Raw genomic sequence first — 27602 nt, 5'->3', positions numbered from 1 at the left:
TGACAAGGTACGCAATCCATTGCTCTTAATCGCTGGTAATCGATACAGCGATCGCAGTCCATTAGACATCGAATAGCCGATACCCAGGGTTTTATCGGGACACACTCCATTGGCTTTTCGATCACGTAGTGATACTCTAGTCAACGAGAAAATCGAGTACCGGGCTTTTCTACCCGGGAGACACGTCACATGTCACATTGCATTGGACATCCACCAGCTTCCCCTCGCTTTTTTCCATATTTATTTGTGGGTTTTTATTCATGCGCAGACGCAATTCTCGATCCCCGTCATCTCTGAACGATAAAAAATCGCTGCGGCTCGTGGTGACGGGCTGATCCATATTCCGCAGCGGTCTTTTTCTACTTCATCTATTTACCATATGAATATTATTAATTGCTTCTTGCCACATTAAAAATATAATTTTGCAGTCATTCCGTACCTCCCAAAATTAATACACTTCGCGATGCAATTTTGGTAATTGAGATCGTTCGTACATTTATCACTCGAGCACTCGAAAAATTCCCCGGGGAATAAATAAAAACTTAATACGTGATTTAATATAAAAAAAAACTACCCACGGTGGGGAGGGGGGAGGGGTAGCACTTGATGGATTGTCGTCGTGGCATTGGCGGATCGTCGATCGGCAATTTACGGCCCACCGCGGCGTTAAACGACGCGCGCCGTTGGAGAGCGCCGCAAGAGTCGTGCCATAGCGGCCCAATTACTTCGAATTGAGTTATAACCGGCTCAAATTGCCGATAATTGGCGATTGCATAGCTTAATCGTTGTTTTCATTGGATTTTTTTTCAGTTGTACACGGGGATTCGATGGGTTGCACGTGCCAACGATGCACTTCCTCGATTTTTCATTCTGATGTTTGTCGTTTGAAAAAATATGGCCGCAATTATTGAATAATTTTATAAAATATTTTAGTGTTATAAAATGGATGGATTGTTTATGTTGGTGGACAATTTAGTGGGAAAGATTGTTTTTGAAAATGGGCAGGAAAAAATTGTTCAGGTGAATCGTACGAACTTTTATGCAACGGAAAAACCTGATGAACGAGAATCTCGATCTGTTAACAATTACCTCCATTTGTTTGTTCACCCAAATGATGCATTCCGCTAAAAATAACACTCCACAATCCAAGAATGTACCCACCAAGGTCAAGCATCACGATCTCACGACAGGTATCCTTAACTCGATGATTTTGCAATCCCCTTCCTGGTGGTATTGATTAATGGTCCCCAGTTTTCCCCGGAGAGCATCATCTCGTTGGTATTCCACGTAGATAAAAATCAACTAGAAAATCCAAACGCTCCTGAAAAACAATATTTTTAACAACTCCTCACTGCGGAATTTTCGACCCTCAATTAAATACCGCAATTACTCAATTCAATTAATTCATTCGTCGTAAAAAACCCGAAAATATCCCGAGCAACTGATGAAAAATATTTCACGTTTAATTACAAACATTTGAAAAATTCCATCCGCTTCAATCGTCTTGAATGACGTCAACATTTTTTTTTATTCATATCTGCCACCTCAACTGAATCATAACCTAAACCCCGCAAAAAGTCCTCAGCCCTCTCTATCGGTAAAAGGTCTAAGGTCGCCGTTGCACCAGGGAATATCGCCTACGGTAGTTTTCTCCCTGTGTACACACTTTTCTCATGCACCAGAGCCTCCTCCGGCATGATTTATAGGCCAGGTAAGTGATTCCCCCGTGTGTAGAAAACCGTCTTGCCCCCCCCCCCATCTCCCAAGCATTTAGGATTAACGCACAGTCGTAAATATATCTTTTTAAAAAATCTAAAGATCAGAGAGAACAACTTACGCGTACGGTTCCAATACACGTTACGCCTTTGCGCTTCTGCAATTCATGGCGATACCGAACACAGGTTGGGTAATAAATGAACACAGGTGGACTTGTACATTGAGAAAAAAAAAGATTTCCACTTCTTTTTATTTCGTCGCTTACTGGCCTCATCATCACCTCTTACAACCTATTATGTACAAGAATATAAAAGTTTTCATTCTCTTGGGGCGATACACTTTCGGGGATTTCCCTATTTACAAATTGATATTTTTTTTATACGCTAGGGATATATTTGTTGATGAATTTTTGTTTTATGGAGATGAAAATAATGTAGTGCCCAATGTTACTGGCTGTAATGTCCTTAACACTAAGTCTTGATTGTCTAATGTGTACAGAGACTCGAGAATTTCCGAATATTTATAGGGAAATTCTCGCCAATCGATCAATCGCATGATCAGGGAAATTTATTTATATAAATATATATTAAGGCACTTTAGCATCTGCCTCTTTTATTATTTTATGATTCGGGTGTGGAGTGTCATATTGTATGACACAATAGTGTAGTTAGAAGGACAGCTGATAAAGATAAAAGGGAAGAGCGGGACAAAAAATATAATAATAAAACATACAAAATAAAACTCTCTCATCTAACTACTCAATAATAAATTAATTGTCGTTGCGATTTGAATAATAGATTATGTACAAATTGAACACAATTTTCTGCTGAACCCAGGCCCAGCCATTTTCGTCAGGAATCTCACAAAAAAATGTTGACAGACGTTAATGAAAAAAAACGTCTGAATATTCACAGTGATAGTGGTAGTTCCGCTGGCCTCTTGACACCACAAGTAAGATCAAGAGGTTTACTTTTGGCTGTTGTCTCCTCGGTGACGTTGTCCCTGCTCTCAGTTCGCGTTTCCGTATTCTGAACTGGACTTCTACTAGGTCTCGGTGAACTTCTGGTCGACCTGATGCTGAGGTCGATGGGCTCGTCCTGTTCGACAGCCAGACCACCAGGACTTGGGCTGACGAGTAGGAGATCACCACCACGGGGTGAGTGTTGTGATGCTGCTGGTGTGACAAGACCAGGTGGTGGATAAATCAACCCAAGACTGTGATGCGGATGATACCCAGTTGTCAATGTGACAGTGGCATTGATCTTCCTCGGTGGATATTCACGTTCTGACAGTGTTGGTGATGCTACCTTGAAGAAACTCAGTGCTGAATTACTTCGGGACTCATCGTGATCATTACCATCTGGTGATGATGCACCAGAATCACTGGGTGTATCCGCTGTTCTACCATTGTACACAGGTAGAAACGGCCGGAAGACCTCTGGTGGACTTGATGGTAGAGTAATCATTTTCTCGGGTGCAAAGTTCACGGGAAACATTGGTGAGGTCGTTGGGTGCTTGTAGCTGAATGGCGGTGGTGTACTGTCTCTCGGTGGGGTGCCAGGTTGATGTTGTTGTTGGTGACCGGATCTTTCCCGTTCGCGCTCCTTCTGCCATGCCAGTAACCTCAGCTGATTTTGCAGTGCAACATCGTCTGGATGTGGTGACTTATTGCCTCGTTCGCGCTCCTGTTTCAGCATTGCAACGTGAAGCAAGTGTGATTGTAGTGCTAGATCTTCCTGACTCGGTGATGCACGATCTTTGTCTTTGAAGACACTCGGCGATGAGTGAGATGGCGGAAGAAAACCGGGAAGAAAGCCAGCACCAAAACCGGAGGGGCTGCCACCCTGACTGCCATTGGTTTGTTCCTGAAGAAGACAGTGAATCTTGAACCAATTTGATCGTCTACCGTACCGTGAGCCCGACTTTGACATGCCAACCATCAGGCATTTGCGTAATCTGCAGGCTTTACATGCCGTCCGGTTCTTCTTGTTGATGACACATACACCGCCGTTCTTGCATTCTGATATACTCCCGAGGTTGTTGTAGGTCCTACCGAAAAATGACTGCAACAGAAAAAGCCGATACAGTGGTTAAGTCTCCGGTTGAGATGGAAATAAATAACGATTAGATACTATTGATATCTCTCCCAGTCGAGAAACAAATGCTCTTTCAGGGTCAAATCCCAAAGTTATCATCATCGGATTAAAAGATTCTTAATACCAAACGCGTCATGGGAATTAGCATCTAGGTCCATTTGCAAATGTACCCACGAGATAGAGAATAACCGACTCGAAAGAGGTCCTGGAGAAAATGAGAGAGGGGTGAGCCAGCAAATACCGGCGTGGTCGATCGTAAAGTTAAACGATTGTCGGCCGACGATAAAACTGCCTCGATGTGGAGAGAAACCCCCCACAGGGGATAGGCAAATTCGAAGAAGCTCCTTGAACTTGAATTCATCGAGATGTTATTTACGACCCACTTCGTATCAATCCAATTCCAACAATAATTTTCTCCCATCGACACGCCAACATTCAGATGAATGATGTTCCCCTCATTCGTGACAGATTCGGAATCAACACCTGGTGGTGATGATTCAGGTGATGCAGGTGGGTGGGACCAACTGCTATGACCTAACGGCTTTTTATTCCGTGTACAAGAGGAAAAATTTTCCAGGTCAACTGAAGCTGTCCTGGTGATTGCGGGTGGACATTCAGGTTAGCTCATCTTGTCATTTCTCATGGTGTACAGGGCACCAGGAAATTATTCTCACGGCAGCATTTCGTCCGGTCTGACGTGAAAATGACGAGTCATTGCAGTGACTGTATTCCAACCGCACTCACACACATATGAGTAATCATAAAATACTGTGTGCACTTCTCGGTGCTGATGCCACAACGATGCTGACACATTATGTATAATATCTGCCAGTTTGTCGCCCGGAGGAAGACGAAGAGGGAATGACCGAGATGAAAATGAATCGCACTTGGAAAGATCTTACATTTGGTACGGTTACACTGAATGCTGGTGGGGTATAACCCAAGACTGGCTTTGTAATCTTACAGTAGCAATCTCACAGATCGTTGGGGTAGAACCGGCAAATGCGAATGGCAACATGGACAGTGGAAACTTGGAGATGATGATCCGCATACACCGGCTGTCATTGCTACTGTGTGAAAGAGGCTATCGTGCGGTTATTCCGTTCAGCTGTTTGATGGAAATTACCGAGGTCAGATGTAATTTTAATTAATTGACGCTAGTGGGGGAGGGGGATGAAGGGAAGGGGGAGGCCAAGCGCAATCGTATTAACTCGAGAGAAATTAGCTGTGGACATTGCGAAATTTCGACACTCGCATAAGGATTTTACGAGCAGGTTCGCTACGTCAGTTGCCTCATTCCCCTGATTGTAGACCGGGAATATGGATTTGCAAGACTGTTGCCGTTGGATGAAAAGACCATTTCGGGCGGACGCGTGCGACAGATTTGTCGCACGCCGACAGACTAATGGAGGGATTATCCTCTGTCCGTTGGCACGCCCGGAATCCCGGTGCTATTTACTCAGAGCCTTATATATTGTGAGGAGATTGGAAATGTATCGCTCGGTGATCAATTGGAAGTTTCGTTATTGAACGAATGTACAACGACTTTTACGATGTTGCAGGTCTGCCAGGTAATTCGATAATGTGGAAGTAGTGCGGAGGTAAATATTCAATTTTATGTGTTAAGCTTGAAGTATGTGGACGTATTAGGGGCACATGGGGGGGAATTCCAAGGAATTTCGCAGCGACGATCGGTAACTTAATTAGATGAGTGATTATGTAGATGGAACGATGATTTTTTTGGGAATTTTTGGTCAGTGACGTCTGCAAATGTTTTATTGTACGCATGTGAATCATTGGAGATTGATGATTGATAATTTTATTGATGCGTCTGATCATTAGCTGCTCTACTGGGGGTAATGCCTCAGGAGGCGGTCAAAATCTCAACTTCCGCGGGAAAAGAATCGGTTGCGGGGTAACGATCGGGTCTAGTTCGACGCAAGATTGGTTTTTCCGCAGGTAAATAATCGCAAAATCATCCGGTCGAAGCCCCGATGATGATTCCTCCCTCATCCAATACCCGAAGATGACTCAGAGGCGTTAAAAACCCATTGCATTAAGTATATTACTCTCCTCTAGTCGCAACCGAAGAAGACCTGAAAGATCAAGTTTTCCAGTTATGAAGCACACGTTCCCTCGAAGAGAGAAGTAGTTTTATATACCATCACCTGTGCCGTGAGACTATCCCACCCACCTAGGTCCATTTCACCTTTCCTTCGTCGCCCTCCCACCTCCCCCTTAACCGCTGTTATATACCCGCCGACCCATGAATCGCCAACACTGAATATGTATCCGTGTGTGCGTTGAACCGTCTACTCGTGTATCAACAATCTATATTAAGGACGTGGGAATGTGAAATGGCCTGTCCAGGCGCACTGTACCCAGTGCCTGAACTGTTGGCGCGCGAGCGCGCGAGTAAACAAGCCCGGAGAGACGCTTCTAAGAGTCGGGAATTTTTTTTTTGTTTTTTTTTTCCCGCCATTTTTCAGATTATTTTCCATTTCTTATCGTGGCTGTGGCTGACTCGGACTGGTTGCTGTGTGTGGTGGTCATGTCTGCCTGTCTCAGACCGGGTGAGAGGGTCTCGTGTCGCGCGTCGCCGGGATAACCTCGCTTGGCTTCTCTAGGTACATGACCCGCCATCATACGATCAGGTCGCATGCGCAATGTGCGGTTCCCATAGCCACCTGTCGGCGATGAGACGAGGGGACCATGGCCAGTGGTGCCATTGGAGGTGGGGATTTCGGGGATTTCCCGGGGTGGAACGTTATGAGGTGTCAGAGATCTTCAGGAACATCATCGACTGATCATAATCATAAATCATAAAAAATTAATTTCTTACGGGAAATAATAATTGTCAGAAGGAATTAATTAATTAATTTTCAGTGCGAAGGTTTGAGTCTCTAATCCCTAATTTAAATCATCGCATTTTACCCCTCGTTTCAATGCGTTTAGCTTAACTAAATAAGCGTAATTTCATTCACTTTATTTTCGCTGTTATCTTTATGGAATGAAATGGCAAATGGTAAGGAAACTCTTAAGTAGTGGAAAAAAAATAAAATGAGTGGACATTATGCAGTTGTTAAAAATAAAACTCACGGAGATTATAATTCACCGAAGAATCCTTTCCACGAAAGAGATACAGAAACCTCATCGAACGCTTAAGGAAAACGAGAGTGATACATTTCACATTCCTAACACGCACGCAGAGAGTTCAGGCCTCAAGGTCCGACCCACGAGAGAGCCCGTGCGTTCCATTTAACCGTTGGGTATTTGCCAAAAAAAAAGAGAGAAGAAAGGAAGAAATATGGAAAGGAAGGTGAAGAGACAGTCCATTTCGTGAAAGAGAGAGAGAGAGAGACAAAAACATATACATTTCCCTGAATCTCTCCCGGGTTTTATTGGTGTCCGGTCCAGTGAGACGAGTCATCCCAGATGGAATGCCCATCGAGGAAGAAAACTCATCGAATTATCTGGAAATGAGATCAAACGATGAATCATGTGAGAATGGAAACTGCTGAGTCTAGTCATCCTGATCTGAGAGATAAACTCTGAGATATGACGACAATTGCGGAGATGAGAAAACCATGGATCAATCTATTCAATAATGAACTCATTAATTTCTTAATTACTCCCCGGACTAAATTATTTCACAATCAATTTTAGAAATTCATTAAAAAGCCTCAACAGTTCTCCTTTTGAGGGCATGAAATAGAACACTTCTAGTCTCTCCTAGTTCCAAAAAACCGCCTGATGGCGCCACCCGAATACTCCCACCTCCGGTGAGCTGACGTCACAAGACCGTCTCATTAAAAAAAATCTTTAAGGCGCATAAAAAATTATCGATCAACACATATTTGGGTAAAAAAAAATTTTGAGTTCACCCTTCCCATCCCATTCGTCTCTTCTATATTCCAAATGTTAAACTACCCGGCCAATGAAAGTCAAAGCCCCATGAATTTGCCAAATAGGAATCTACCGCACGTCTTGGGGGTATACTTTAGAAAACATAGGACTTTGCGATTGTCGATTGACTGCGCCGGTACTCACATAGTTTTCCATCACCATAGGGGGGAGTGAGGGGGATGGTGTACACATGGCGAGGCCTCGGGTGCCCAGTAGTTTCCGTAGATTCCAACCGTTATGGCAAGACCTCGACGGCAGGATCGTACGTCAACAATTTTTTTTTTCTCCTCTTCCTCAACTGCCTCTCTTTTTCCAGCGAATGCCGTCTCCTCTCTCTCTCCCACGCGCGAAAGGCGAAGGGAAAAGTGAGAGGGAGAAAGGATGGACTGATAAGGGAGAGGAGAATTTGTCTCCTGGGCGATTTGCTTGCATCAGTTTCTCGGGAAAATTGTGTCTAGGATCGGGGGTAATACACGTACTGCGGTATCGGTGGAGAAGTTGATCGGCCCATTGGTACGTCCGGGCATTCGTTGCGACGGGGATTGACGGGACGACTTATCGATTCACATTTCAGGTGAGTCTCAAGAGATCGGGGATTTTTTATTGCCGGGGAGATTCGAGGGATGATAGGGGAGAGAATGTGGCAGGAGGAATTTACGAAGGAATAATTGTCTTGATTAAATATTTTGAAAAATAATGGCATTGATCGGAAATCGATAATTCGTTGATTGAGGATTATTTTAATCGTCTGGGGGTCATTTCGGGAATTAATGAGGGCCCACTCGAGATTGTGGCTGATCTCTAATTGATGATTTTTGCCTTGGGGCGCGAATTAAGACGGCAAAAATATCGTAAAACATTTATTTCATAAAAACGCCATCAAAATGTCGTAAAGATTGTGAGCAAATGTAACCCAGTTTTGATTCCCCCTCGAGTGTCGCAATTCTCATGACAAAGTAAATAATCGTGATTCCAACTGAATGCCAAGTGTCGCCCGATCAAGGGCACCATCGGCTCCTCTCTTCGCCCAATATAATGCGATGTGGTAATTCACGGTGTACTCGAACGTCGAAGGCACTTCGTTCGATGAAAATTAGGACGCACGCAATAAAATTAGCGAATTCGATTCGCGTTCCTGGTCGATACTAATACACGAAACACACGCGCCAGTTTTTAAAGGAAATAAATTGCAAAATTGTGTTACATGTCGGAGTCATGCTGTGATTACATGAATCATGAGTATAGAAATATAAACTGAAGATTCTGTGGGGGAATTTGAATTTCTTCATGACAAGGTGAGACTTGTGAGGCTATTCCGCTCGTAATGCGGAATTCCTGGAGCAAAACGAAGGATTTCTCGCAAAAGGAATGACAAATTCCTGAAATTCTACGTTTCCTAAAACGCAAATCCTTCGCGCGCCCCTCCGACCGACGCGGGGGGCTCGGCCCCCCCGGCATCGCTTCACCGGCGACGAAATTTCGATCACAGCGCGTTCGCACACAGTCTCATCGCAGAAATACCACTCAGTAGCAAATTACCGGTTTATTAACCAGAATATATTAACAACGTTACGACAAAAGTATTTTTTTCTTTTTTTTCTCTCTCTCGCAGTGACAAAATATCACGAAACAACGGATATTATTCGTTCCCGATGCGTGATCCTCCTGATGGTGCTGGAGATCCATAATTTATGATCTCGTAAAGGCAATCGTAAATGGCTGAACCAACGAAACTGTATGGAACCCAGAAATGTCGTCTCTCGAGAAATGCTTTGGCCCACATACGGCGAGTTCATCCGTAGGTGTAGTCCTGTACACCTCAGCATCACTCAGAGTGGTCCCCCCCACCTCCCCCCCTCTGTCCCCACTCGCCAAAAATATACAACGAAGCAAATAGGAGTGGAGAGAATATTCCCATGTACGTTGCAAAAGTGAAAAGAGAAAGACAGAAAAGAAAAAAAAAAAGAAACGATCGTAAATCGCTCGCTTATGGGCGCGATCTGTGGTTCGCGGTTTCCTCCCCGGGGTCAGCTCGAGATTTTATATTTATACACAACACGAGCAACCACACATACTCATCCCCTTGTAACTTTTCTGTCTCCTCATCGGGAATATGGTATTTCCCCTCGCGCTTCCGAGTATTCGCAGTTCGTGAATCTCACCGCAGAATACACAAACACCTGCTATGTAACAAACTGCGAGTGGATACAACGTATTTTAGATTTTGAAATAGTGAGTGAGTATATTTATTTATTATACTAAATATGTAAAGAGACATTTTTCGGAGTACGAGAACTGGGAAAACCGAAACGCGTCGGTTGTCCGCCGGTAAAAATGACGATTCCGCCATTTAATTTCCCCAGCCCCTTCCGTAATCGATAATCGACCCCGACCCCCATAATTCCAACCGAACCCAGACCCCGCGCACTCCCATCGCCCCTCAAAACCATCGAAATTGGGCTGACACCAACCGCGCGAAATTCAAATAAAAAAACCCTCCGACCGATTCCCCTAGAAATATCCCAGAAATAACCAGAAAAAATTCAACTAAAATTTCTTTATCTCATTCACATGGTCCATTCAACTCTGAAAATCTCGGAATTTCATAACAGAACAATCAAAATACCAGAGACAACCAGACTTTACTGCATTTAATTCTCTTCACCGCGTGTCCCGACGACATCTCGACGAGTGCAATAACCAGGTAAAACGTCAACGGTTGGAATTTTACCCGGCATCCGAATTGTGGGCAATTATAGTAAGCTGTATAATCGTCGCCTGTACATAACTCGAAAGAAATACATGTACATGGGGATGGAGTAATGCACGCACGTGTACAAACCATGTATACACATTGGAAATACTTGTTGCTTTACGATGGTACTAATCGCTTCTACGACCGACGAGGACAACTATTGCAGGTCGAATCCCTCGGCTCGGATTTTATCGTTTTGAGAGGTTTCACCTGTTGCACCGGAGTTATAGGGTCAATGGGGAAAGGGGGATGGCGGGGGGGTCATGGGGGAGTCATGCGGAAGTGGTGACAGCTATTCTAAAGTGCCTTTCACGATTCGATGGAAATAACGCGGTGGAGAGATGCTAGCGTTAATTGTCTGGTGATAGTTTTACGAGAAATGGAAATGAGATGCTCTTGGAACAGTTTTGGTTTCACCGGCAACCGAAAGCAATTTTTCCGAGGGAAATTTTCCGGACGAAAACATCAAAAAAATGGAAATTTATCGGATCGTTTTTGGTACAGATCGATTTCCGGGGGGATTTATTATAGGTAATATATAATATATATAATGTATCATATGCAGAATATATTATACATAATATATATATAGTATATGATATATATATATTTTTTTTATATATTATATCGCCTTCCATATCGCCCTAAACTCACATCCCCTGATTTTACCCCGAAATTTCCAAATTAATTACCCAAATAATTTCCAATAATTAAACCCCATTTTGAATTCCCTCCACTTGAGAATGGCGCCACCATTCAATGCATAAATAGCCCCTACATACGCCCAAGTGTGCAAAATATTTACACATGACTAATGTAAGGTTTTTCAAGTTGAATTTCTCACAATGGTCAGTGGCATAAATTTGTCGGACTCCCAAGAGCCATTGAATTCCCCAGAGACAATGGATGAGTACATTATTTGCATCATATTGGGCCTCCACTCGACCCGAATTTTTTCTCCAACTTGTTGTGCCCCCTCACCCCCTCCCTCCCTCATTACAAACGAGGTAAACGGATTTTTTTTTCTTCTCCCGGTGCAACGAACTACTAAAAGGAACATGGGAGAGAAATCGCGTTAATATTCATACGGATCCTCATTTTTTTTTTACTGGCCCCGGCCACTCCTTTGACTCACGCTCATCATCCCGTATCTTCACCAATTTTGTGAATTTCGTTCATCCTTATATTTCGGTTTTATTCTCTCTTTTTCATTGGCATATCACGAAATCCGGTGGAATTTTAGTAATTCATGTGCCTTTGGTTTAACCCTGTGTGAATACACGGTGGATGCCGTCCACACGGGGTCACGAAATTTGATGCTGAACGAATTATGGACGAGAGAAGACGAAGAAGAGCAGACGGGGGAGAGAAGACCTGGAGAATTCGGTCGTTAGTATGCTAATAAGAGACGATTCTTTTGCAAATAAAATATATTTGATTTTTATTCGGTTGTTGGTGGTGTGTTGGTCTAATCGTTTTTGCCGAGCCACGTGTGTGACCCTCTGCGTGATGTATTCTAATTTTGCGAGTATAATCGAATCTTTCTCGTTCGGTATTCGATGGGGGATTTCGACATTTTGCGAGTCTCGCATTGAAATTGATCGATCAAATGTCGACGGGTTTTTTTATTCTGATTTTTTTTGTTAATGATAGGGAAATATATCATATATACTATATATCGTGTATGATATATAATATATTATGTATTATATATTATATTTAAGACGTAAAAAAATTTTTTTCTCATGTTTTTCAAAAATTAACTCCCAGACGTTTCCGCACAAAAAAATCTTCTTCACATCCGGAATAACCTCTCGCAAGCTCTCATGAATATCTCGCGATATGGACCATTTCCCGTCGCAACTCATTACAACTGAACCGACGAAGTCACGGTGAAAGGATTCGTGAAAGTGCACGCGGTGCAATAGAAAAGGAGATAAAGCCCCAGTAAAAAAAAAACTGTACCCACGAATAGGAACTTGTAACTCGAGGCAAATGTGCTTTTGTTACAACGAAAACACGTTACCCCGAGATTTAGGATTGTACCTACAGTTGGCAAGAGAATCGGTAATTATTGTCAGTGGCTTACGACATAAATCATCACATTTTGCCGCGGTTACAAGATAGCGGAAGACGGGATGCACTTTGCTGCCCTTTCGATCAGTACTCAATGGAAATAATTCATATGGAGGTCTCGATTTAATATTCATATGGTGGATGTGAGGGGACATCGGGGGTAATCGATTAGGTGCGCCGTCCACTTACTGATTCGAAACGGACGCCAGAAGGTTTTCTCCACGGGCTTTCGCACATTTCGGTGGACGAGTCGTGATTAATATGGGATAATTAATGTAACAGCTTTTTTGTGGTGAATGGAGCTACTGGGGGAATGAGGCATTTGTGGGAGACGTAATTAATGTTATCTGATTTTTATTGGGTTCATTAGAGGGTGAAGTACTGATTTTTCGGAAAAGTAATTATTTTGGGGAAATTTTTCGAGGAAAATATTGCAGAAAAAATATTTTAAAATAGTTTTTAGCTCCACTTTTGTTATTGATAGTGGGGGTACATATTTTCGGAGTATGAAAATTTTGAAATAGTCCTGAGAAAACGACGAAAATGTAACAGCTGCCAGCAGCTCAACGATCTAAATAAATTTATCTCGATCTACAATTAATTCCTTCAAAAATTAATTGTTTTTATCCGAGAAATTGTGCTGTTTTTTCTCTCTTTTGTCGCGATATCGATCGATAATTGTTCCACCATCTCTTGCCGTCGGTAATCTTCTCCGTAAAAATATGAAAAATAAAAATATTAATTTACCTTGCATCCCTCGCAGGTAAACGCCCCAAAGTGGAACCCAGCAGCGGGCTCGCCGCAGACCTTGCACTGTTGATTCATCTGTAATTACATAAACTACATTATTTCGGGTCTGATTATTATACAGTGGCAGTTCCCCAAAAATTCTCAAGGTCGATGGGCCGTCGAAAAAAGGGAGAGAGAAATGGCCGCGATAATAAAAGCAGAGGATTGAAAATAGAAGTAACCGATGGAAATAAAAAAAGAGAATGAGGAATGATACAACAGGCGGGGGAGCAACCGGTTTTCTGCACCTTCCCCTTTAAAATTCAACCTCGATTTTACGTTAATATACTCTATTTTCAAAAATTCCAACCGCAGTTTCGTCTCCGATTTTTCCTAATTTTTCCCATCATTTTTCCAACAATTGCAAACCATCAAAAATTCTCCCACCGCCAGCGCCCGATTTGGCCGACCCTAGGGCACTAGTTTTGCCCTTCATGTCCTTCTCAAGGTAAATGTCATAATCGTAATCAATTATGGAACACGCGCAGGTGATTCTGCGCGGCAAAAAATCCCAAATTTCCATTTCCAAAACACTGCGACTTCGGTGTAAAAAAAAAACCGTCATTTTCACTCCGTCAGAGCCCGACGAAGAGGAGTTCGAACGGAAACTCGTTCTCCGGACGATACTGTTCCATAAATCAGCGCTATCTACCCGCCCGGTGCCATCTGCCGGACGGCGATCCTCTCTTCATGCCCCCTAAGCCCCCCCTCCATCCCGGGCCCTGAGGCCCACCAGGCCGGGCCTCATCTACACTCATATACGTCCCCGGACCCATTTATTTTTTTCTTCCCGAGTAAACTGGAATAAAATTAGGCCACAATCTGATAAACCATCGGCATACACTACTCTTGTGACTTTACGAGTCCTCTCGGCGCCTCTTCTCCTTCATTTCTCCATTATTTTTCATTTCCTTTTGTTCACGTCTTCTGCATTCTTCATCGGACTGGAGATCCCAGGGTTCACCGACGTCTGATTTAGAACACCATCGCCTTAACGGTTTTCCCAATTTCCAAAATTCCATTGGAAGTATTTTTAATTGAATTTTTGTACTGACGATGCGTTCGTTTAAATGGAAAAATAGCCCAGTATTTGTTAATTCGAGGAAAAAAATGGTTCTGAGTTTTGCAGGATGATAGTTAGCGATAAAATACTTTTAGCAACATCTTTAATTTTTTTTGCAATATTAGAATAATGTTTGAAGTGAATTTATCGGGTTTAATCCAATAATTTTGATTTTAATTGGCAGTAAATAATTGGTGGACAGGAAAATAAATTATAAATCGATAAATAAAATGAGATGACGTATATATACATACATATATACATTTATATACATATTTAATGTATAATAAAAATTCTCAGTCGATTGCCACCGAATAAATCAATAAACCAAAATTGATATTTTCGAACAGATGAGACATTTAAGGACTGAAGACGGAAATGAGCAATTGTGACAGCACAAATCCGCTATTTTACGGCTGCCAAGCGTTCAACAAAAGGAGGGATGATGTTTTTACTCACTGGGGTATTTTAACGAGAATTCGCCTTCGGGTAATTAGAGCTCTCTCTCTCTCTCTCTCGCTCGCGCTCGTCCCGACTCCGGGATAATTACGTTAAAACCCATGACTCTCGCTCGGTCGTATAACACCCGTCCATATGTCCACTGGGGCTTCGTTAACGCTGAGAAAATACCCCATGTTTTTTTTTTGTCATTTGTATCAAGTCCCAGTTAACCATCACGCCCTTTACCCTCTCACTGATGAGGTTCGCTCCACTTTTTGATTGTCCATCGCTACTCGTTACTTCCGCGAAATCCCGACCGAGCGACTCAATTCTTGTCACTTTTTTGAGGGGAATGAATGCAGACCACGTTTTTACCCTACGGGTATTTTATGGAGTTTCTGGTAATCTCACGGTTCCCTTCGACAACTGAAAATTCGCATTACGAGGCACGTAAATTGCCCGGGGCAGGAGAACATGGAGACGTCGCTCGTTAATTTTGGAGTTGCGAGTGGAACTAGGAGTGGAATTCAAAAATAGTTGAGAGGATTTTTGGGTCTCGGGGGAGTGGGGGACGTTTGGATATTGTTGGGAATTAATTTTGTTGATGAAATAAATTGGGGGGAAGGGTGACAGCCCGAGGATATTCCGCAGACGAAAAGTTTGCTGCCCCCAACGGCTCCTCAGAACGTCTCAATTCGAGGCTCAGAATTTTTTTTTTTCACCGCACAATTATGTGAAGTACAAGGACGAGGTTGCCCTACATATAGCGAGGATTAACCGCTCTACCCTAGTTATTTAAGCGTCAATATTTGCCGACACTTGCACGTTAATGAAGTCGAGGCGACGCGCGTGCCCCGAAAATTCCGACACCGACCGGGAACATGTCACCGATGGAGTCAGGAAGTCGGGCCCAAGGTGGGGCCCTTTTTCACCGAACCCAGGGGCCCCCATTGTCACTGGGCCCTAGTGCAATCCGGTGACTTTTGGACACACTGAGCGAAAAAACGAGAACGAAGAAGATGTTGTAAAGGGACGCTGCGACCCTAGTCTAGTTTACGCACCATTAAATTCGAGAGGGCGACGTTTACCCCCTTCGCAGCCCTTGAGTTTTTTTTAGCACAAGGACCCTGGTGCTTCAACTCTTTCAGTTAACCCCTTTCTTTTACCTGACTTTTGTCACTTCCCCACTGGGAGTTCATGGGGGTAAGGGAGTCTCCGGATTCTTCGAGTGGAGCCGATGACTAATTGACGGATTCCCGGTTTTTTATGATTAATTTATGAATCTGGAAGATCAAATTGTTGATAGTGGGGGAGAGATGGATTTGGAATGTTGGAGAATTTTTTCAGATTTTTTTTTAAGTCGATTCCGACATTTTTATCGGGTTTTATGGAGAGTTTCGGGGGTAAATCGAATGGAGATGAAATTTCCAGATCAATTTTCTTTTGAAAATTCACATAAAATCAAAAATTGGCCAAAAAAATTCCAGTACTGCCCCCAACAAAATCCCCAAAAATTCTCTCCTCAAATTTCCAAACAAATTCCTCTCAAACTCAAATCGAAACTCAAATCTGCCCTAAATCGCATTCATCCCTCGCTTCCCCCAACGATTCCGAGAATCTCCCGAAAGTATTTCCTCCCCCAAAAATTTGTCCGATCCGAATAACTTTTTAACGATTGTCCTGACTGATGGCACCGCCAGGATTCCAATTCTCACAAAGGCCGCGTCTCCTGGGCCCTGAGGGTCCTTGAAAAATGATTCTCCCGTGAGTGTCAAGGGTCGGCCTCCTCGGGTTAATGTTTTCGCGATCGACAATGAAAAAAAGTGTCTCAAAGAGAGAGAGAGATAAAAAATCAAAACCCAGAAGCCGAATGCGAGAGACAATTAATAACTTTCCACCGAGGATCATTTATCGCGTCAGTTTAGCTTCGTCTCGGGCCAAAAATAGGGGGAGAGAGAGGGGGGGGGGCACCGTAAAAAGTTGGAATAATAATAGAGACTGGCCAAAAGTGTATTTCCAGGGCGACATTGTTCGACTCCTCGAGCCCGTGACCGATTCGATTTTTAACAGAAGTATGCATTGCACATTTGAATTCCAAGGCATCTCGTACATCAACCCTTTCTCCTTTTATTTTTTTTTTTATTTTTTTTATTCAACTCTACACGTGTCTGGGAATTCTAACGTCTTCGTTGCAATTCGCTCTGCCCTTTCGTGTTTTAAATTCGATCGCCAGATGTTACATATGTGGTTCAAGAGGCCGAGACCAATCATAATGGGGCGATAATTTTTCTCGGGAAGGATTTATTGGAAAATAAAAAATGGGGAAATATAAAATATCTGGGGAGATTGATAAAAATTATTGATTGTTTATTTAGGAATTATTGAGAATATTTTACTCGGTGGGATCGAATTTTTACGTACGATAAAAAATCATTTTTTCAATGTAAACGAACCTTTTGTGGATTGTTTAAAACGATAATGAAAAGCCGGTGTTTTAATTAATTAACAATTCACTCAGGATAAGGAGTCGTGAAAAATAGAGGAAAAGAATGGGAAAATCAATTAGACAAGTGACACCTCAATGACTGACATTGCAAATGAAAAATAAAACCCGAGAAAAATCATCTAATTAAATCTCGAGTTACTGGAGCAGAAGGAAGAATCATGTTAGATGTAAATCGTTTCTCGGGAAGTTGGGTAATACCTATAATTAGAACGTTTCCGCGTCACGGGGGGGAATATCACATTCCCACAATGATTGAAAATGAAATATTTCCCACGGCGTTTCCACGACTACGATCGCACAAATGAATTCATCTCAATCGTTTTGTTATTTTTATTTTGATTATTTTTTTCTTTTTCCTCATCGTGTCATTCACGATTACTCCCCATTATCTACGAGAGAAGTGATGAATAAAAAAACTACTCGTAAGTTTCCTCGTGGCAGTCGCGTGTGTCTCCTGGGACATGTAAACGATAAAACTGATAAGGGCTCCACTCAAAAGAGATTACGAAAACCGTTAGGTCAAGGTGTTTTTGCACTGTTTCCGTTTGTGATAAGGGATATTATCGTGTCGTAAATAGCCAATGCAACGATATGGTCAATTAACTTCTGCGATAGTTAAGAGAAGATCAATAAAATCTGTGTCCTAAATTATATGGATGCCATTAAATACAAATTCCCGGGATTTTAGAAAAAATATTATTTCGTGGGAGATTCAGACGTTGGGGAATAAAAAATTTGTGGATTTCCGGGAGCTGAAGATGTTGAGAGATGGATTTAACTGGGACGAGTAGTTTTAGGAATTTATTGCGGGTTTAATGATTTATTTTAATCGTGAGAAAATTATTTTATCGCGGCTTTTGGGCCCTTTCATTCGATGGGAGTTTGGAAATTTTATTCTGCAATAAATAGTCGAAAGAAAAAATTTGAATGAGCTTTTCTTCGTCGATTCCTGATAAAAAAAATACATTGACGAGGAAACAAATTTGTTTTTCAATTAAAAATTGGAAAACAAATGTCGTATATAATAAATAAATGCTTCTGTCCGTCATTTTTATCGAAACTTTCAACCCCTGAAATCATTTTCCTTTAAAATATCTCCGCCAAAACGCACACTCTGACCACCATAATCCACCCAAAATATGCAAATACCCCCCTCTCCCCCTGAAAAGGGAAAGATGAAAAAAACCAATAAAACAACCCCAAGCAATCACCTTGCGAGGTAGATGACTCCGATAATAAGGGTACGAAAAACTCACAAGGGTCCTCACAATACACCGACATACCACAGCCTCGTTTTTGACTCGTATCTGACCAACTTATGCCCAATGAACAAAGCCCTTGAACCACGAGACAAAACGAATCCCTCCCCGGCGACGAAGGAAAAAAAGCACAACTGCAATAAATATATTTTGACACGCAAGAACCCATTGTCATATGCATAATAATTGTAACGTTTCACACGAGACAAATCCAGACCCTCGGGAAAAGGGTCGACCCTTCATCCCCCGAATGGCAAGACGCAAATATTATAGCAACAGAGACCGCCGGGGCACATTTAATGTTTTCATTCCGCGAGTGCACGTGTGTGAAACTCAATGCGAACCCTCGGAAATTTCGCAATAAAACACCGAAGACATCCGAAGTCATTTCAATTTTTTTTTCCTGAAGACAGCGAGACTTCATTTTCATTCCGGATGAGGGAGAGCACAGGAAAAAATCGCGAGACGGAATCGGGAACGGCGAGCGAAGTTCAAATATCGGTTTTTCCCCAGTTCTCGTCCTAAAATCTATTTATAAACATTTTCCCATGTGTTTGGGACCGAAAAATCCCATTGACGCAGTTCAAAAACGTCAGAACTTCGGCACAAAAAAATTTGAAACCCCCATCGATTTCAATCTTCACACGATAACAAAAATAATCGAAAAACCGTCGACGAAACCCCAAAACTCATCAGTCTAAGGGCTGACCAAATGCTGACCCAATTCACTGCTCCTCCCAAAACCGCCTCAAATATCAAAATATCGCACCCCCCGCGTTATAAAAATTCTCCCAACCCCCCGTACTCGATTATTATCATCTCCCACCCCCTGAAACATCATTCCCCGAAGGAATTCCCCCAGCGCCGAAAATAATCGGAGACTTTAACGCCCGGACTGGTCGCCAGACGCATTGAAATCATCGTATCACTCACCTTAAAAATTTCCGAAATTCCGCAATCGTTCGGAATTCACCGGAGACTCAACGATAACAGTCTCTTAACAAAATAATCACAAATCACATAACCTCGGTTGACAGCACTTCCGCTACAGTTCCACCACTCCTCCAACAAATGTCGTTTCCCAAAAACTCAACGATATTTTTACAACCGATATCACGTGGTATTAAACTTCACTGACGACACCCGATCGTCAGCGGATCCGCGGAATTGATCGGTAGTGGACACGGATCCTGGCGACTACCGCTGTATCGACAGTTCGATAATCCTCTAAACTAATTGTTTATTTATTTATTTATTTATTTCAACAGCTGATACACGACAGTGGCGGGCACGCAGGGGACACCGAGGTGCGGCCACGTCGATGGACGGGAGAGGACTAGAGGCTCTTCGTGTACGGCGACCTGTTCGTCTGGACTAAGGTAACACTCAGGGGCACCGGGTTGAAGCGGTTTTTTGCTGGTGGGGTAAACCGGTACCGCCTATACCGGCACGCCTCGTAGACACTCGGCGAATTGCCACGAGACGATCGGCAGAACGACCAATCGGCGATGGGGAATCGAACTATGACACTCCCCGTATTGCCCCACCAACGGGGGATACCGCTGACTCCGACCAGGGGTGGATTTTTTGATATCTGGGGAGACGTAGGATGAGCCCAGATGGATCGGTGTTCTCGATCGAATAATCCTGGAGTCCACCGAACCACCCGCCAACGGATTGACTCGACACCGTCTGGACACGTTTTTCAGGGACTGGAAAACGTCGGGGTGAAATCGGTTGTCAAGGGGTAAGTCGATTCGAGGTGATTCCAGAAGTCGAGGGGTTGATGCGAAGCTCTTGAACCGATTTTTGTGCCGATCTCCCTCGGTTTTACGAAGGAGCTTTCGCAGGAGAAGGATCAGCCCTTAGGGAAATGTCTTTGTTACGATTATAGTCCCTCCCCTTTCAATATTTTCATGGACTTTCCCTAAAAGTCTCTTCTGTAGTTCCACACCCCTTTGTTTTCCCGAATCGATTCATTGATTTTGGTTCCCAATATTTTGACGCGTCATTTTATCATTCCGATTTTGCAATCGTTTCCACCCCTATTTCACCCCATACCCTACATAATGATATTTATATTCTTACCTTTAAAGTCCGCAGATGATAGACTTTGACAGGACCTCCTACTTTAAACATTTTTTTTATCGATCTATTATTATTATTCAATTTGATTTTTGGATGTGAGCGTTGCGTCTGTAATTAAAATTATTGTTAATATATTTTCTTGCTTTACAACCCCTGCCGCGTACCTGGGCGGGATTAAAAACTGCCATTAGGTCAGGAATCCGGAAATTAAGAAGTTCATCCGGGATAACGGACCTAATAATCCGGCTATGACAACCCCTGCCCATAAAATCCCCTCATTTCTGGATTAATCTGTATTATTATTTAAAAGTTATTACAACAGAAACAATTGATAAATATCAAATACCCAACTCTTTCAGGCTTTCGTAATCAATGTGGGGCCGTCCTAAGCGCCTCAGCTGCCCTTTCTGCCCCCACTGGGCCTCAATACCCTCCTTTAGTCTTCGTTCAGGCCTCGGAGCCGATCTCGAAATTAAGTACAAGGGTTGAATGACTCCTTTAACGATTGGGGCCTCGATTTTAGGATTCGTGTACTCCTAAATAATATTCTGCCCTCTTCGTTGTCTCCTAAACATTTGGGTCCCAGTTAGTGATATGGGACTCAGATCTGTAATGAACGTGAATTGAAATTAAATTGAATTTTCTGAACTGATTGGTATTTTATTAGGATTCTCTGATGGAATATTTTATTGGTAAAAAATAGTCACTTAAATATTAATTTGTCCCTTAAGCTAATGGGCCCAATTTTACTGAACATTTCAATTTTCGCGCGAGACAAGAAGAATATTAGAATCAAGTGATTAAAATTCCTCGATTTGTAGTTGAAATTTCCTCATAAAAAATTCAAAATAAATTGACGACTAATTAAATTTCATCCATCCATTTTTGAAAATCCCCAAATAATTTTCTCCCTGTACTTTCATCCAGCAAATTCTTCAGATTTCTCCAAAAAAATTTGATTCGTGCTTATGATTTGTCTCTCCCCGAATTAAAATAAATAATAAACTTGAGATAATCGATTGCCCGAAGCAATTAACGATTATTTTTTATTCAACTTCACGATTTGAGAATTTCGAAAGACATTTTCGAGTGAAATAATTCTTCCGATATGAGGCCTTAGATGGAATAAAAATAATTTCGAAATGCGCTCAAGGCAAAAGGTGGCTATAAATTAACGAAGAATATTGGGCTTTGGTATTTCAAAGAGATACATAAAACTGGTTTTTGAACTCTTTAACGACATTTAATTTTCATTTTATCTCTACAATTTCCTATTAGCGTTTAATAACAATAAATCAAAGGTCTTAATAAAGAATATGTTTCAAATGCCCATTGATTTATCACTTTTCATTCCACTTTATAAAAAAAGTAGAAGTTATGTGATGGGTTCCAAGGAGCCCGCGTGACAAACACTAGAGGCGCGTTTGGATTCGTGATCAATTGGCTGTAGATAATCCGGATCTATGTATCGTTTTATTTCTCTCATGTTTTCATTTTTTTTTTCACCAAGACATGAATGCAGTGCAGAGGAGGTACGCCGTCGGGGGACTAAAGGTGATATTTGTTGGCTTCAACTGTACCCATTCACTCATGCAGAAGCGCATTCGAGGAGGCAGATGGGGCTAATATGGACTCGTTACCAACATAAAGTCCCTACATATCCAAAAATATGAACTGATTCTTTTGCTTTGTTCAGCCAACTGGAAGACGACGCGATGATAAATCGTAAACGATTTTTTTCCCTACGTATTTCCACACCAAGACCCGCGCACAAGGTCGCATTGGACACCAGAAAAACATTGTTGTCCCCACCAAAAAAAAAATTGCCACAACATTTTCCAAAATCAAAATAATACATTCACCGCGTTAATTATTATTATTGACTTCCCTCAGTCTCCTTATCTCCCAAAAAACGACGCCATAATATCTCCAGCACCCGCAGAACCCCTCCCCCCAGGAAAACACTCATAAATTCATGCTGCAGAGACACAACTCGCTGCCGAGGATTTAGGACTCATAAAAACCGAAATCGGAGTCTGGGAGTAGCACGTTGTGCAACCTGCATTCCACACACCCGATGCTCCCATTGAGAGTCCTCATAATTTTTTTTTCAGGACTATCTCATCTCACCACCACCTTCACGAGCCAAATAAGACGCTCCAAGTGTATCTGTATTTATTGTTGCAATTCGTAATATATTTATTATTCACTAAAGTGATTATCGCTGCTCAATTCATTCCATACGTATTCAACATAACATATTATATATAATATTATATCATTATTATTATATATATATAGAGAAATATTATATTACACGAATATATGATATATAATATGTGATATATAGTATATAATATACTATATATCCGATTACGCTGATATCGAGTGGCATGAGAAGGGGTGAAAGGTGTCGAGAAAAAAAAAAGACAATTGTAAAATAAATCTGAGGGTAGACCACCTCTGTTGGGTGACCCTTGGCGAGTATCTGGGCGACCGTTTTGTGGGCAAACATCCTTTGGACACGCTCGGACCGCTCGAGTGGCCATTCACCAACACTTTTCTTTTCTCTGACCCCTCTCTCCTTTTAAACGAATGGGCGAACACGGGGCGACGAAGGGGTAGGGAGGGGAGAGGGGTGAATAGAGGGAGGGCACCTCCATCAGTTCACCCGAACTCACTGCTATGCACGAGAGGGATGGAGAGAGACGTTGGAAGTCAGGACAGACTGAGAAACTAAAAATTGAAAAAGAAAGAGGCCGATGAGTGCGCAGAGAGAATTTCGCATTTGTCAGTGCCACGAAAAGTGTCCCGGGGCCACTCAAAAGAAATGCAGAGCATCATCCCCGAGGACTCAAGGAGGTTTAAATGTACCAGTGGACCGCACGGTGTGATGGCCTCCTTTCCGACTACTAACGACTTTTTGGTTTCTTGACGACTAGATTTCGTCTTTGAAATGACGTTAAATCTTTGGTTTAATCCCATTAGTGGTGGGGATTGTGAGGGTAGGGGTTTGGGGTAAGGGGTGAGGTTTGGGGTGGGGGTTTGTGGAGGATTTTTTTCTGGATTTTTACGCGGAAGGAAAGGGTTAGTAAACACTGGGGATTTTGATTGTAATTACGAAGCGAAATGTGGTAGGACATTTGACGAAAGGGGGTCGATGATTTAGGGGTTGAGTTGGAATTATTGTCTGCGTCTTCCATAAATATTGAGAAGAATCATTGAAGATCTCTTTGGTGATAATTGATAATTCACATCTGATCGTTATCAACCGTATGATCCACATAAGAATGAACCCATCGTCACAATCATCCAATAACATGACATTCTAAAAGAGTTATGTCACATTTGATGTCCTCCATTCACCTCAACCCGAGTGATTAATAGAACCCCACTGCAAACCCTGTGCAATCCACTCCTATATTAGCCCTGAAATATGACTGACAATTTGATACGGTTGACACTGAAAGAGAAAGGAAGACGATTCGTGACTCTGCACTAGACTCTCGTTAGTGGTTATTCATCAATTATTTACACGTTTGCCTACGGAGCTGTTGGCTACCGAGCTGAAGCACCAAAAAAAAACGGGTCCAAAACGAGAGGAGAGACATCGACTGTTTGAAAAATCGCTTGCTAAAGAGACCGAAAAACCGCGGGGTTTCTGTGAGAACCCGGGACGAATCGACAGATGTCGATGACGGCTACTTAAATCTCGTGGTTTTCCTCTGTGATTCCAATCGGTCACAGTTCGTTTTCAGTTTCAATCCCCCCCTCCCCTTGGCCCATGGGGTATAAACATGTGTGACGGGATATGAGCATTCGGGGTATGAATACCAAGGGCCTTAATGGGGATTTTAAATGAGGTGGATTGACGAGTCGTCGTCGAAAAATTTGTTTGCGAGTCATTTCCCAGTGGCAGAGCTTCGATTCATAATTTATTAAGAACCTGAAGACGATTTTTTATTGGAAAAAAAATTATATGACATTGCAAAGTCAATTTGTAGACATTCGGGGTGCGCGCACCGATATTAGAACACATTTAGCAGAATTATATGATAAACAATGCGTTATATTAAACAAAAGTTGGGGAAAACCGTTTAAACCTCAAAACGCTTCACCCAAAATAAAAAAAAACAAATCAAAAACAAATTTTAAAAAATTCGTTTTGCCAGTTTTTTTTGCTTCAATTTCCTCTTCGATTGTTACAATTTTAGTGCAAAGTCCTCCCACAATTGTTTAATTGTTCACGCGTGTCATGATCCGGAAATGACCCGAAGTATCTTACGATCGCCTCCAGAAACTTAATTTCTCGGTTTCAATGAAAACGCCGGGTTTCTTAGTTACAAAAAATAAACAATAAAAATACTTAAGGGAAATGAAATGCGATATCTTACTGGTAGAATATTGCGTTGACTACCAAGCAACCACTTTGTCCCCACGGAATTTAATATCACCGCTGATCGGTAAGGTTTTCGCGGCCTCATTCGGTGCAGCAGGGCCGCCCACATGCATTCGTGAGATTATTTTTAAATACCTCTCTTGTTCGCGGGAAAAATAAAGTAAACCAGTTGGATTCGTAAGTGGGAATTTGGGGGAGATGTTGGGTAATTAAATAGCATGACATTCCTGATGATCGTCATTGCCATCCAACAGGATTAATTATTATTTTACAATTCCCCAGCTCAAACGAATATTAATTACCCCGTAATTAACGAAATTATCGTCTTCATGAATCACTCCAACTCCAGTCCATTCGATTAATCATCTCCTTCATTGTTTAGAAAAATTTATTCGAAGACGAATCCCTCGATATTTATTAATTGAAATTATATTATATTATATTATATATTAACGGGTGTTTATTGATGAAAAAATTGAATTAAATAATCCCTTTTAATTCAATCTAATTTGTTATCTTCCAAAGGCACCTCTGAACGTCAAATCGATAATTAGGTCGTCAAAAAAAAATTTTCGCTGTGTTTTTCCACATTTTCCGTTCTCTCTCACTGCGATTGATCAATCATCGAAGAATCACTGAACAAAGCATCCGCCAAAAGATAATATATAAGCACGACTTATCTTCCAAACCGTAACCAGCAATCTGGTTAACAGCCATCTAAACTCCAGCCCTCATCCTCTCCCTGACTAATCCACAGGGCCCAGATGTCTCTGCGATTGTAAATTAAGAGGAGGAACAGACGAGCAACGCTGTCAACCACAAATGATAAAAAACAAAGGAATTGGTACATTAACCATCCAACAACCTGTCAGCCAATCGTATCGTATCAGGAGTATCGCTCATGCGCGCAAATCCACTGTGTACGGGGCCCAAACAGGCCCCTGTACCTGATCTATTTGAAAAAGTACTGGGAGAGGGCGCGCTGCGGGTGCTTAAGCCGAATTTAAATGGATTCGTTGCAATGCGGAACGGACCAAAGCGTCGGAAACTCTCGTTGAGTGGGCGGTGCACGTGTAGACTATGGATTAGGCTTTAATCCTGGGGTTAAGATCTTCTGGCCCACTGTTATACCGTCAACAATTGCCTTCTCCAGAGCCGGGCGTGAGAGGTAAATACAAACTGAATTTTTTCTATCGATTCCGGAACAATGACAAAGACGAAACGAGACAAAACGATAGTTTCCAAATCTCAAGTCGATCTCGAAGACGAATAATTACTCTACGGTGATTGGAATTGATATCGATTCATAGGACATTTGTTTGTAATTAATTCTATCAATTATTTAATTGGAGAATTGAACTGGAGGATAATTTAGTAGCGAAGGGAAACGAGATAATCTGGCTCAACTCTGAGCCGAGTTTTTGGGCAATACCTCTGAATCTATGAGAGATAGAAGAAATTTTGTTATAACATTTTTTGTAGCTCTCAATTCGCTCCATAAAAAAGGTTCCAGTGAAAATTTTCCTATCTCGTGATGGAGACCACCAAATCTCATCGAACGTGAAGCCTTCATAAAAAAATCGCCATTTGTCGCAGGACCATTTATTTTATTTATAAATGAAATAGAAAAAAAAATAAATGGCCAGCCGAACATCTGGCAGTCTCAAGACTATTGTCTGTTAGTGTCCTCACGACCTACCACACCCATCACCACAAAGTGTCCTTCTCCTGAGCCTCCGTGCAACACCCAGCTTCTGGGCAACCCTTTCGTGATGAGAAACCCAGGAAAAAATTGGAGGAGGTACCCTGAACCGGGCAGGAGCACAAATGTACCTCGGTAAGGCCACCTACGGTGCCCTGCAAAACCACGTTAATTTACGATACGGTATATCGCACTTGACTGAATTGTGGGTGACCGCATCCAACGGAGAGCGCCTGAAAAGACCCAGAATCGATCGTAAATTTTGGAAATGTCATCGATGCACGTTATTTCCAGCAAATGAATTTTCCCCTTTTCTGTTTTGTCATTTCCTTCACCTCCTACAGCGCCCCATAATTGGCACTGAGAAGGTATTTCAGGAATTGTGTTGATCCTATGCTGACAAATGGATATTAATTTTATTCTACAGTGTTTTTTTTTTGTTTTACTTACTGAAAAATGGGTTATTTAACGTAATAAAAATTCTCCTCCACAAAAATATTTTTCATTTTGAAGCACAAACACTCAGAAGAGTATGAAATTAATTTTTGCTATTCATTTCATGAAAAATCGAACAGGTCATCTCGCATTACCGTATATTCCATGAATTTCTGGCCGTCCGCATGAGGACCCACTTTGTCGAAATCGAGTCAGCTCTATGGGCGACGACCTGGTGATATCACCCGTATTTTAAGGCCAGCCAGATCCTTCTGAGTTGAAAAATCTCGAAGTCACTGAGGCCTCAATTGGAATATTCGAAAAACTAGGAGACCCGGCTCCTTTCCCAGCTCCGATCAACGCGAGACTGG

The 27602-nt window shown here is 42.1% G+C and overlaps 1 protein-coding gene across 4 annotated transcripts; it reads right to left on the bottom strand.

Moving 5' to 3' along the window:
• Positions 1-1936: 1936 nt before the first annotated feature.
• On the bottom strand, positions 1937-27602 carry LOC135170737 (zygotic gap protein knirps-like). 4 transcript variants are annotated; one of them, XM_064136789.1, is made up of 5 exons: positions 27387-27602; positions 21042-21302; positions 20696-20803; positions 13297-13374; positions 1937-3779 (listed from the first exon to the last, which is right to left on the bottom strand). In XM_064136789.1, exons 3-5 carry the CDS (start codon positions 20744-20746, stop codon positions 2625-2627), a joined length of 1284 nt encoding a protein of 427 aa, XP_063992859.1. In that variant the 5' UTR covers positions 20747-20803; positions 21042-21302; positions 27387-27602; the 3' UTR covers positions 1937-2624. The 4 variants fall into 4 exon arrangements, with proteins under 4 accessions (XP_063992859.1, XP_063992858.1, XP_063992860.1 ...); XM_064136788.1 differs by having other exon boundaries at positions 21047-21302; XM_064136790.1 differs by lacking the exon at positions 27387-27602 and adding an exon at positions 27247-27355 and having other exon boundaries at positions 21047-21302.

The sequence above is a fragment of the Diachasmimorpha longicaudata genome, chromosome 18 (assembly GCF_034640455.1).
Source record: "Diachasmimorpha longicaudata isolate KC_UGA_2023 chromosome 18, iyDiaLong2, whole genome shotgun sequence".
Classification (NCBI taxonomy): Eukaryota; Metazoa; Arthropoda; class Insecta; order Hymenoptera; family Braconidae; genus Diachasmimorpha; species Diachasmimorpha longicaudata.
Note: the sequence above shows the minus strand (reverse complement) of the source record. Positions and strands in the feature narration are given on the sequence as shown.